Consider the following 12,783-nt stretch of genomic DNA (forward strand, 5'->3'; position numbering starts at 1 on the left):
CTTTCTTGAAAGGGAAGTGGGATATAAATGAGTAACTTCCTCTCTCCCACCCCATCCCCAAACCCCCTCCAACCAAATCAACCAAACGCGATCAGACGATGCTGGTTGATGTGGGAAAGCTGTGTACAGTGGGCAAGACACTGTGTTGTCAGTTCTGCTAAACAATTGAGCTGGTTTTTTGGGGGCAGATTCAACATGGGAACGAGCATCCCCATGGCAGCTGTATTGTGCAGACAGCACTCTCCCATTTTAAGCAATGCACCAACTGGCAATGCTGAATTATTAAAATCACTGATGAAGTGGCAGCGGGAGAAGTGGCGGAGGAAAATTAATACAATCCAGTCCAACCCTGTAGCTTGCTCAGCTGGAATAAGAATGTGCATCTTGAGAACTTGAGCAGTGTGCGTGGTCAGTGAGCAGTAAGCTGTAAATTGCTATAGCGAGCATCTGAATTAATACTTGCATTCAGATCATCCTTTCCAAAGGATTGCATATTATTTATGATTCGCTGAGACTTGGATGCAGAGCCTCTATGCAGCTGAAAATAAAAAATTAATGGAACAGTATGAGCCAGACAATTCCTGTCTTACCAATGGCCCTCCTCCTGTTAATTTTACACAGTTCGCACCACGTTGTGTCACAAGCAAAGAGCAAAAGTGAAGGCGTATAAGAACCACAATGGCTGTTTGGCGGGGAGCTCTTGCAGGTTGAAGAGCATTACATGCTACAAAAAAATGCAGAAGGCAAGAAACCTTAAGAGTCACGAGCCAGTGTAGAGATCAGTCAATTCCTTAAAAATCATTTCACATACTGACCCAGCCAAAAGTCACTGGCCCAGTTTGGATGATTATATTTCAGCTTAATAAGCCCAGATAAGCGTGAGACTTTTACCAGCAGCACACACTGTCTTTGTGCTGCTCCTTCCCTCTTTTCTTCTTGGTGCACTGCTGAAAGCTAAGAAGTCTTCAATGAACCATAGTTAATTGGGAACTATGGTTGGCAACAACTCAGGATCTTAAACCTTGGCTTGTTCTGAACCTGGTAAACATACTTTTTCCTGGTTTGACTGAAACAGGAAACTATGATTAATAGCAGACTTCCAAGTTTAATTGTGGCATGTTGAGGAGGGAGGGAAGGGGCTGCATATGAATATCTCAGCTTATTTCGCCAAAATAAATAGTATATAAATATATGAGTGTTTGAGTGTGTGTAAGGACCCAACAGTTCTAAGCATATTACTAGGCAAGTGTCTTTCTTCACCACTCCAAACTGCTTATAATGAAAGGCAGTCTTCTTTTTATCTTGGCTTCTGACTTTAAAAACATTTTCTTATTCTGTGTGATTTGGATGCAGATTTGTAAACTAATTTATGGGTTGTGAAATCACCCACCCAAGTGATTCGCTAGGTATCGATCTGTGTTTAAAACTGATTTAACAGTCATTCCGCAGCACAGAATTTGACGTAGTCATTAATTTCGAGTATTGTTCAATTGAATTTTCTGAGTGCTAAAGTCAAAATAGATTTTTGTATACAGCCCAAGTAAATATTTGACTGTTTTATATGACTAATACATACCTGTCCATCCTCCTTCATTTTAATCTTCTCTCTCTATTGTAGGCCCATGAACTTTTCTGCTTTAAAGACCTTGTAGAATGTTATACAGTGGAAACCGTACCACCCTATGCACTTGAGCTTCCACTGAATTTTATCCCCAATCGGAGGATTGTAATCAAATACGTCCACTGTTCTGTTATCTTACATTATTGTGGCATAATGTTTTGCAATTAGCTCTTAAGTCCTCATCTTCTGCACTATGCCTCTGAGTCTCCATTAGTAGCAATCTGTTCAAAACTATCATTTTGTTCATATTCAACAGAAGTAATAGTCTGTTCCCCTTTCTTTTTAGCCAAGAGGAGTTACCTGTCCATGATGCAGCAACAGAGAGGGTAAGTTCTTCATCTCTCACTTTAAATTACCAGTGATTGTTCTACTCAGTGCTGTACCACTGCTGAAGCTATATGTGGGCAGGTCATTGTGCATATGGAGCTGTCTTGAGTCAGACCATGACTCAAGGCTTGTGCTATCTGCTCTGACGGGGAGTGCTTCTTCTAGGTCTCAGGCAGTGATCATTGCTAGCCCTTTAACCTGCGATTCTGCAACTTGTAACTGGAGATATTGTAGATTGAAGCTGGTGCACAGAAGGTGCCTTACACTGAAGCAGAACATTGGTTATACTATGCTATGTACACCACTACGTACACGTGGTCTCCCCCACATGTTGGTCTCCATCTCTGACTAGCAAGGGCAGTGGTCAAGGGCAGTGGTTGGGAGTTGCATAACAGCAATATCTGGAAAGCACCACATTGGCTGCCTCCGGTACTCCTTTGTCAACAGTAACTGGCAGCGACTCTCTAGAGTTTCAGACGGACATTCCCAGGGCTACCTGCAAACGCCAGAGGTTGAACATGGGGCTTTCTGCAGGCAAAGTCTGTACTCCACCATTTGAGTTGTACTGAGTTCTAACAGAAGACTGCGAAAGTACTGTTTTCGCAGGGGCAGACTTTGGTGCGATGGTGCCCCGAGCTAAGCCAAAATTTGGTGTCCCTTACTCAGCGCTGGTGCCATGCCAGGCTTTAGGAAGGAGGCATGAGGACTCTGGCAGAGTCCTAGAGCCCTCCCACCTCCTTCCCAGCTGGGCAAGTGCTAACTCGGCTTTGGGAAGGAGGCGGTAGGACTCTAGGACCCTGTCAGAGCCCTCACACTTTCTTCCCATAGCGAGGCAAGTGCTTATCGATTTATGTTGCACAATCTGCATGGTGTTTTGGCCCAAACCTTGTGTGCTGAAGACTTACTTGTGCCAACAAATTCCACCACCCTCTGTGCATTCCACAGATTACATCATGCTTAGACTTGGCTGTGCTGCAACTGAGGCTGCTGTGAGTCAAATTTAGTTGTTCCTATTAAACCCATTCCCTTGTTCGTGAAATCTCTCAGTAATGCCTTTTTTACTCAGATGCAGTGAGCTACTTTTCCTGCCCTTGCTCTTGGTGATTATTTGGCATTGAGTGTCGTCAAAAGAAGGCAGCTTATGCAGTCCCCATAGAGCTGTTAACACTCCTAGGATCAACTGAAAGGTCACTTGCCAAGAGGATGCTGAGCCCTGCTAGTCTGGGAAGGTGGAAGAGCCACTTGTGTTCTTTTTGCAGCTGTTTGCTGAGCTTCCACTTAATTAAGCCTCTTTAAATTACACTTGGTCTCTGCCTAGTCCAGGATGCTCTCTAACTTAAATGCCCTCTGAAAAGTTTTGCTCTTATCTAAAGATCCAGAAGCTATTTTCATCTAATATATGGGAGATACATTAGATGAAAATAGCTCTTTGGGGGACTATTTTTTATTTTATTTACAGGAGTGTTTATAAACTGCCAAGTAATAAGAAAAATATCATGGTGGTGCACCATAAAATTATTAAAACATCATAAGATTATAGAATAATAAAATAATAAAATATAGAATGACTAACACTGAACTGAGCAAATTCTCTAAAAACTGTTGGCAGCCAGGGGATCAAAAAAATAAGGTTGTAGGTGTCTGCCTGATTTCAGTAGTAACACTGTTCCAAAATACAGGTGTCACTGTAAGATCAGGGAGATCTCAGATTCACATATGCAAAGGAGAGAGCAGGGTACCGGAAGTCCATTATAGCTATGCTATACAGAAGCTGAAAAAGTAACTTTGTTCAAATGCTCAGGGAGCTATTGATAAATCTTTTTGAGTATAGTATCTCTCCAATTTTTAAGCCAGCGGAAAAACTGTCCCGAATAGCATATTTGGGAAGCATTGCTGCAGAAGGTAAAATTCAGTTGTTGCCCACAATTTATGATGCAGTCAACTAGCTGGGGAACAAAACTGTCCCTAAAATGCATTGCTTCACATTTGTTTCTTGCACATTCTCTTGTGGAAGTCAAGTGTGTGCAGTTTTCTCTGAGAGTGCACATTAGTGGGAAGAATCTCTGCTTAACATAATATAAAGTTACTATGAAATTGTAGGGCTTCAGATAAGACTCTTCCTAAACACTGTTACAAAATGTTTTCGTTGGGTAGACTTTGCTTGATGAACGAATGCAAACCTTCCATAGGTATTTATCAGCAAAAGGAAAGATTATAGCATACACAGTGGCTCTATTCCATTTAAGTATTGTGAAGTGGTCTTAAATTACTGTAATTATGTCTGTCTTTGGAATAACCTGTTGTTGCTTAGTATCTCTTTGCAGTGCAATGCTCTGATTAGGCTGCACAGTGGCATTTAAAATAAACTCCACATCTCCTATGGGTGTGGCAAAGTACAGAGCGGAGTTCATAATTTTCATTGTAACTTTTACTGTTCAGAATCTGGAGGTTGTTATATAGGAGATAGTCAAAACTTTGTATGTACAGTCAAGTACAGTGGTGCCTCGCAAGACGAAAAGAATCCGTTCCGTGAGTCTCTTCGTCTAGCGGTTTTTTCGTCTTGCGAAGCAAGCCCATTAGCGGATTAGCGCTATTAGCGGTTTAGCGGCTATTAGCGGCTATTAAAGGCTTAAGGGATTAGCGGATTAGCTGCTAAAAGGCTATTAGCAGCTTAGTGCCTTAGAAAAAGGGGGTGGGGAGCGGGAAAAAAACACCCCAGGAATCGCAAGACATTTTCGTCTTGCGAAGCAAGCCCATAGAGAAATTCGTCCTGCGAAGCACCTCCAAAACGGAAAACCCTTTCGTCTAGCGGGTTTTCCGTCTTGCGAGGCATTCGGCTTGCGGGGCACCACTGTAGATATTTCTGGAATGGGATGGTTCAGCGTGAAACTGACTTATCTACACATTAGTTGGCTGCTGTTGGCTTCAATCTGTCTTGGGACACAATGGAGATCACCAAAGTGATCTCCCAGGGTGCAAGCCTGGGCAGTATGTATGGAGGTCCTTTGACAAGACCCTTCGCTGATTTGGTCCAGAGGCAAGCAGAGCAATATGTTTGGCACCAGCTTGGCTGCAGGAGAATTCTGTTTTTATTGCTTATTGTATTAAAATTTGAATACCATTTGATTCTTTAAAAAAATTATGCACAGCACATTAAAATGTCTAAACAGGCAGTAAACTAATTAAGTGGTTGGCCAAAACCACCAGCAGCTTCCAAGTTATCCAGAAGAAAAATGTCTGGGGACCATTCACTTAGAGCAGAAGCTTTGCAAGCAGGAAGTCCCAGGTCTGACCCTTGGCATCTCCAGCTAAAGGAATCAGGAGGCAGGTGCTGGGAAAGCCGCCTTCCTGAGGCCCCCAAGGGTCACTGCTGGCCAGAGGAAACAATAGAAGACTAGCTGAGAAACAACCATGTGGTCACTGCCAGTTGAAGGCATATTGCTGGGGTCAGCAAACTTTTTCAGGAGGGGGCCGGTCCACTGTCCTTCAGACCTTGTCAGGGGCCGGACTATATTTCGGAAAAAATAATAGTGAACGAATTCCTATGCCCCACAAATAACCCAGAGATGCATTTTAAATATAAAGACACATTCTACTTATGTAAAAACACCAGGCAGGTCCCACAAATAACCCAGGGTTGCATTTTAAATAAAAGGACACATTCTACTCATATAAAACCACCCTGATTCCTGGACTGTCTGCTGGCCGGATTTAGAAGGCGATTGGGCCGGATCTGGCCCCCCCCCCCCCGTGCCTTAGTTTGCCTACCCATGGCATATTGCTTAATTCTGCTTCAGTTTAGATTTATAGATGGCCTTATTTGCAAATATTTGTGTTTTTAATTTTAATTTAATTTCTAATTTAATATGTACTTTTCCTCCTTAACCCCTCTCTATTGGTTGGACATGATCAGCATCATGTTAAGGCTGGGGAGAAGAAACCCCAACGTATTTCTTAAACATTTGCATTTGATTTATAATACTTTGCCATTGGTTTTTCTGATATGAAATGCGTAGCTGCGTCTGTTCCTAAACGCCTGTAAATGTCCAAACATTCTTTAGTACAGGTGAGATGAAGGGAATAATGCACTCTTAATTTTATTTTCAGCAAAAGCAGCTTGAGATTGAAAGAACTACAAAATGGCTGAAGATGTTGAAAAGCTGGGAGAAATACAAGAACACAGAAAAGGTAAAGTTAAAGTGCTTCCACAGGCAGTTGCATTTACTGAATGCAACAGTATTAAATTGGATTCTGTGGTGCCGGGCTTTCATTTTTCTCTATCATAGCTTTCATTATAGCATTCATTTTAAACAACAAAGGCACAAAGAGCCTTCCATTCAGCTAGTTTCCAAGAGCTTCATTGCTCTGGAAGTTAAGCCGCAGAAGAATAATTGCTTAGGAAGTACCAATTTTATAATTGTGCAGTAGGAATGGAGATGGTGAACACAAGTAGAAAGTTGTGAAGTTTCACTTAAATGTGTGCATTTTTTTTTTAAAAAAAAACAATATTCACTGGTAACATTCAGCCTATTCTCTCTCTCTTGTGTGCACACAAATCCCTCCCTGGTGTGTTGATCTTCTCATGCTGCAAGATTCTGAAAGGTATTGATGCAAAAAGAATAATGTTTCATATGCGTTACTGTACATCAGTGTTATAGCTCAGTTAGTAGACTATGATATTTTTAATCTCAGTCATTGCTTTGAGCCCCATGTTGGGCAAAAAAACCCCCTTGCATTGCAGGGGGTTGGACTAGATTATTTACTTATTTGTTTATTTATTTGAATGTAATCCTGCTGGTAGGGGTTGCCTTGTTTTGATTTTATATAAGCCATTCTGGGAACCGTTTTGCTCTAAATAAATAATAAATAATAATAATATGCAAATGCCTGAAGGAGTGGCTACTACCCAACCCAACGTAGGCCAGCATTTTTCAGATCTGCTGAGTGCCTCCGCCTTCAGAGATGAGGCAGGTGCCAACTAGGGCGTTTTTGGCTATGGTGCCCAGGTCTACCCAGGGAGCCTCACTTGGCACCAACGTTTATGTCATAGGTGCCAGATGAAAACCTCTTTATTCATCCAGGCTTCTTAAGTGCAATACATTTATAACATTTTACCTGCTGTTTTTTGTGTGTGTGTATTTATATGTTGATATTTATTTATTTATATTTATAGATGTGGGGATTTGAACCCTGGCTTCCCCAGGTCCTAGTCCAACCCTCTTAACTGTTACGCCACACTGGCTCATGAACATTCTACATGCTCAAAGGAAGCTTTCTAGCTATAGAACGTTGACAGACAGTGAAGCTTCCTTGGTAGGATCTAAGGAGAAGGAGGAGCTTCACATCTAGCAGGAAATATAACCAGTTTGTCTGTAGGAAGTGGGTTGGAGGTGCTGAGGTTCGAGGGAAAGAGAAGAGCAGGAGAAGATGGTCTGGGAGGAAATCCAAGCGGGACAGAAGGGACTTGTGCTGTTGGGTAGAAATGTACAGGAAAGGAAGATTTGCAAGATGGGAGGGATATATAGCAATTTGCTCTTGGTCATATTGCTCTTTGCCAAAAGGCAGAATCCTGATTGATCATATTTGGGTAGAAAGCGCTAAGAAATGGGCTTGGACCATCACTATGTTTAATGGTGTCCATCTAACAGGAATAACAGGGTTCCTGTAGATGCAATGACATTCTTTCTTTCCTCTCCTAACTGCCCACAAACCAGTTACGTACAAGTGCAAAATTTGAGATCCGCAAACTCCCCGTTTCCATGTTGGGCATGTTTTGGAACTACTTTTCTTTTAATAATCCTATTTAAAAAATAATTATTATTATTCTCCTCCTACTACAGCAGCAGTTGTATTAACTGGTACATGTTTTGTGTGCCACATTGAAAAAGAATCTCAGAAACTAAGCACATTGCACCAATTTGTGATACAGCCCTTTCTCTCTGGAGGCTCTTACTATAGAAAATGTTTTACTATTTAGCCTCCCTCCTCCTCCCTGCCTTTGTTGGTCTTTTCTAAAGTTGGGAAGAGAAATGCTGGCAAAGGCATTTAAGGACGTTGAAGCTGTTCTGTGGAATGTGAGGGAAGGAGACATTTACGATTCTTTCATTAGAATGGTCCCTATCATGCCAACTTGGCAAAGTTTTTGAAAACGGATGATATGCCTTGTGCAGTCTTGGCCAAGCCTCGATCTTGACTTAAGCTTCCTATCTCTAAAATGGGCATAAGTTATTGCCTTGACTTGGCATTGTTTGGAGCACAAGGACAGCAAAAACTTCTAAAGCACTTCTCAAATCTTGTGTGCTGCATAATATATAAATTGTAGAGAGGGAAGTACTTTTTTAACACCCCACATTCCTAACATGTGCATGGGCACACACACACACACACCCCAACTCCAATAACCTGCAACCTTTCTTTAGTAGCATAGGGAATCAACACATTTGCCTCTCTGTGTGCTGCTTGACAGCCCTTCTTGACCTGGTACTTTGAGTTTATGTGTTTGCATCTTAATTATATCCTGCAGCTGAGATAGGGCATATCAAGCCATCAATCACGGCAGGCATTAAAGCCTCCTTTGTCCTGGTGTGACCATAACTTTCAGGGTGCCTTGAATAAAAATGTCATTCACTGTATTCACATTCAAATGTCTTCTTTGCTGTGCCATCTGACTCGCTTGTTGATGGAGTAGCTATCTGACTGAGAGAAAAGAAATAAGGAAGCGTCAGGCAGGAGGGGGGAGAAACTGCCAGGCTTGAGGTAGCTGAAAATAATTTAGAGTTTATTGAGAGACTCTGTGTCAAATTGTCCCCTTGTTCCCCATTCCCCTGTCCATAGCTTCCAAAGAATAAATAAAAGCCTCTCGAGATTCAGAAGGAGATAGCAACAAGGCTTCCTCTTGCTGTCCCATCTCTGATTCACACAGAAGTCAATGAATGAGGCTCCATATGGTGTGAAGCCTCCACGTGACTGTAGTAGCTATGGGTTCTAGCAGCTGCTACAGCCACTTGCAGCTCACTTCTGTTTATTTTTTGTATTTAGATAACGCCATGTAATCAAGCTTACAACAAGAATCAAAATTAAAAATGGATCCAGCAAAACATTGTTATGGTAAAATCTGGGTGCGAGGCTGCTCTGCAACCCAGCTCGTCGGACTAAGTCCGCGGGTCCCTGCGGAGGAAAATGAGCTCAGCCGGAGACAGGAGCAAGCTGCAGAAGATCCAAGTTTATTGCGCAACAGGTTCAAGGCGAGATTGAACAGCGAGAAAGGGGTGACATGAACTTTTAAAACTTCCCTCCATGTCCCAGAATACAGTGCAAAATACATCCCAGTTACATCATGAATACATTAAGAAGAGGTTGGGTTACACAGATTACATCATGAATACATTAAGAAGAGGTTGGGTTACACAGGATTAACATATGGAGGAGGGAGGGGGAATATGCAGAGCTGGAGATATGCGCAGATAAGCACATCCTGAGTACCGGTGATGAGAAGACAATGGTCCATGTATGCATAGTCTGCCACCTGGCATTGCCCAGAGGAAAGGCTTGGCAGAGTGATTTGACAGGATTAGGGTCTTGACACCTTGCTTGAGGGATTATGGAGGACAGGGGAGGTGTCATGGAGTCCTCGAGAAATTGAGCAAATTGGCACGTTGATTTTCTATGAATTTTATAGATTTTAGTCCCTTTTGACATTGACAATTGGACTCGGAAATAAATGGATATATGGTAGCGAAGAAGAAGGTGAAGAAGACATGCCCCCCCTTCCGTATCAACATATTCAAACAATACAATAACAAGTGGCAAAGAGAACACTGATTAGCCCTTCCAACCCTCTCTGTGGGCAGTTTCCAGCTAACACATCATGTCAGTGCAAGGAATTCTGCTTGTGGAACAGACCTCCCTCCACCCAGACACGCACCCCACGCCCTCCAGATATCTGGAAGGTTGGGGAAAAAACCCCAAAGATATTTAGTGGGTGTATGGGGGTTAGGCTCACTGGAAGGACAGATTGTGAATCTGAGGCTCCAATACTTTGGCCACCTCATGAGAAGAGAAGACTCCCTGGAAAAGACCCTGATGTTGGGAAAGATGGAGGGCACAAGGAGAAGGGGATGACAGAGGACGAGATGGTTGGACAGTGTTCTGGAAGCTACCAGCATGAGTTTGACCAAACTGTGGGAGGCCATAGCTGTCAACGTTTCCCTTTCTTAAAGGGAAATTCCCTTATTCTGGATTCCTCGCAAGAAAAGGGAAAAGTTGACAGCTGTGGTGGGAGGCAGTGGAATACAGGAGTGCCTGGCGTGGTCTGGTCCATGGGGTCACGAAGAGTCGGACACGACTAAACAACAACAACAACAATATGGGGGTTAGAGGAGTGCCGTGGCACAAGTGGAAATCCTTGCAGTGATAGAATGAGTTAGTTGGATGCTATTCTGTGTCTCCAACACCATTTTGCTTGCTTACTTTCCATTTTGGTAGCACGTGGTTTAATCTTGGGCCCCAAAGCAATTTCTGGTGCTTTGTTTCCTGTTAATTTATTTCAACTGTTAATTCCTGGTTATTTGAGTCCAGTAAGAAACCAGGTGCTCTGAAGAGAGAAAGGATGAAAGGCTCTTTGCAGGTGGATGTACCAGCTGGTTAAACCCTTAGCTTCCGCGGTCACCCTGAGATTTCCCCCCTTTTGCTGAACAAGGTCTTGTTTCCTACAAACTCAGGAAAATAAGAATACCTGTGAAGCTTCTTGTTTGTACAAGATAATGAAGCCCCAAAGGAATACACAGCGCTTTTTGTCCTTTTCACGAATGATTTGGAAGGAATGGAGATGGCTGGGGAGATGTTTATCTCAGTCATTATGAAACATAAGTCCAATCCTTGATTTTTGAGCTCTGGAAGGCTTGCAGAAAAACATGGCTGCCAGTGCTAGCACAAGGGGGAAAAATGCTTGAGAACCAGGTTCTCTTATTTTTGAAACTAAGCCTATATTATCGAATAGGTGCATTAAAATATTGGAGCATGATTCTGAACGTGAAGATGAGAACATTATATAATTTAATGGTATCAAGCTATTGACAGAAATATTCCATTGCATGGTTGGGAATACTTGTGGAAAACTAGAAAGGCCTTCCATTTAAAAATACTTTTATATTTTGTTTGGCTTTCTATAATAAGCCTCTTCCCTCCTCCAGTGGAGATGCCCGGAGCAGCCAGCAATGAATACACATAACCAAAATAGTAAACAATATCCAGAAACAGTTTAAAATATGAACCACAGTATGCAAATGAAAGATTTCTGAGATGAAAATTATTACAAAATGATGTTACGCTGCTGCTGTTGTTTCATGGTGGCTTTTGGCAGAAAATGTACCACCGTGGGGAGTTTACAGAACTAGATTACAGCCAGGTGTGCCCCACCAGTAATAGCCTGGTAGAACCTCAAAGATTGGAGGCGGCAGCAGGAGCCACAACAGGAGACGGTCATTACTTGCACACACTGCTTCTTCTGCAGTTTTCCAGAGCCATCTGGTTGGCTGCTGTGGGAAGCAGGAAGCTGCACGAGACTGACCTTTGGTCTCTTCCTGCAGGGCTCTTCTTCTCCTCTTCTTAAAAAATACCCTGAACATAGGAATCTGCCTTACACCAAGTCAGACCATTGATCCATCTACCGTATTTTTTGCTCTATAAGACTCACTTTTTCTCTCCTAAAAAGTAAGGGGAAATGTGTGTGCGTCTTATGGAGCGAATGCAGGCTGCGCAGCTATCCCAGAAGCCAGAACAGCAAGAGGGATTGCTGCTTTCACTGCGCAGCGATCCCTCTTGCTGTTCTGGCTTCTGAGATTCAGAATATTTTTTTTCTTGTTTTCCTCCTCCAAAAACTAGGTGCGTCTTGTGGTCTGGTGCGTCTTATAGAGCGAAAAATACGGTAGCTCAGTATTGTCTGCCCAGACAGGCTGTGGCTGTCAAGGGCTTGAGGCTGCAGAGAGTCCTATCCCCACCTGGAGATGCCAGGAATTCAACCTTCCGCATGCAGAACAGAGCTAAGCTCAGGGTGAGGCCTCTGCCACAGCTGGATTTCACCCTGCCTGTTTCCTTGTGATTGCATGGCCTTCATTTCGTTCCCATAAAGATATTTTTTAAAAAATCTCTTGTATCAGCTAAGCCAGTGCCAACAAAATGGTATTTTTCTTCCTTCAAAGAATATACCCTCAATATTGGCAGCTTATAAGATTTTCTCTGACTTTTCTGTGTCTCTGAAATCTGAGACAGGCAGTGGGAATCCTTAATCCAGTTTGGTTTTCCGTTTTTTAAGCCAGAATCTGGTAACATCTGTCTCTAATAAAGGACTTCCTTTTTGGAGAACAAGATCAATTAGATCTAAGTGTCAGTAGCCTGCAGGAAAGTCTGGAAAATTATGTAGCATGGCTCTGAAGGCTTCTTTTCACTGCTAGTACTGTCCCGACGCTTTTCAGTAACATCTTTTCAGTAACAATTAATGTGCATTTCCCATGCCTTTGGTATGGTCCATTATTTTGTGACTTCGCTTCTGAATTGGAATTGGCTGGAAAGGCCACTCAAACTCGAGTGTCGTTACCATTCTTAAGTGTACACCTGAAAGCAACATGTAAGCACAACAAATCTGAGTTGCAAATGTAAAAGTATTTTTGTAAAGGAGTCATCGTCTGGCTGCAGCACTCTAAAGTAGACCTGTGGTGGCAAGTGATATTAGAGTTTCAAAAGGATTAACACCCCCCCCTCCAGTGCACACAATTGCATTCACTAACCGAGAATACAGTGGTACCCCGCAAGACGAATGCCTCGGAAGACGAAAAACT

General features: G+C 42.6%; 1 protein-coding gene across 9 annotated transcripts in view; it reads left to right on the top strand.

Moving 5' to 3' along the window:
• The window catches only part of USP6NL (USP6 N-terminal like), a 135,715-nt gene that overhangs the window by 82,942 nt on the left and 39,990 nt on the right, over positions 1-12,783 (top strand). For all 9 annotated transcript variants that reach the window (XM_083401928.1, XM_083401931.1, XM_083401929.1 and 6 more), the window contains 2 exons: positions 1,908-1,947; positions 6,056-6,136. In XM_083401928.1, the coding sequence (XP_083258054.1) occupies positions 1,908-1,947; positions 6,056-6,136 (121 nt within the window). The remainder of the gene's footprint in view (positions 1-1,907; positions 1,948-6,055; positions 6,137-12,783) is intronic.

Source organism: Podarcis tiliguerta (genome assembly GCF_965153285.1).
Source record: "Podarcis tiliguerta genome assembly, chromosome: 10".
Lineage (NCBI taxonomy): Eukaryota > Metazoa > Chordata > Lepidosauria > Squamata > Lacertidae > Podarcis > Podarcis tiliguerta.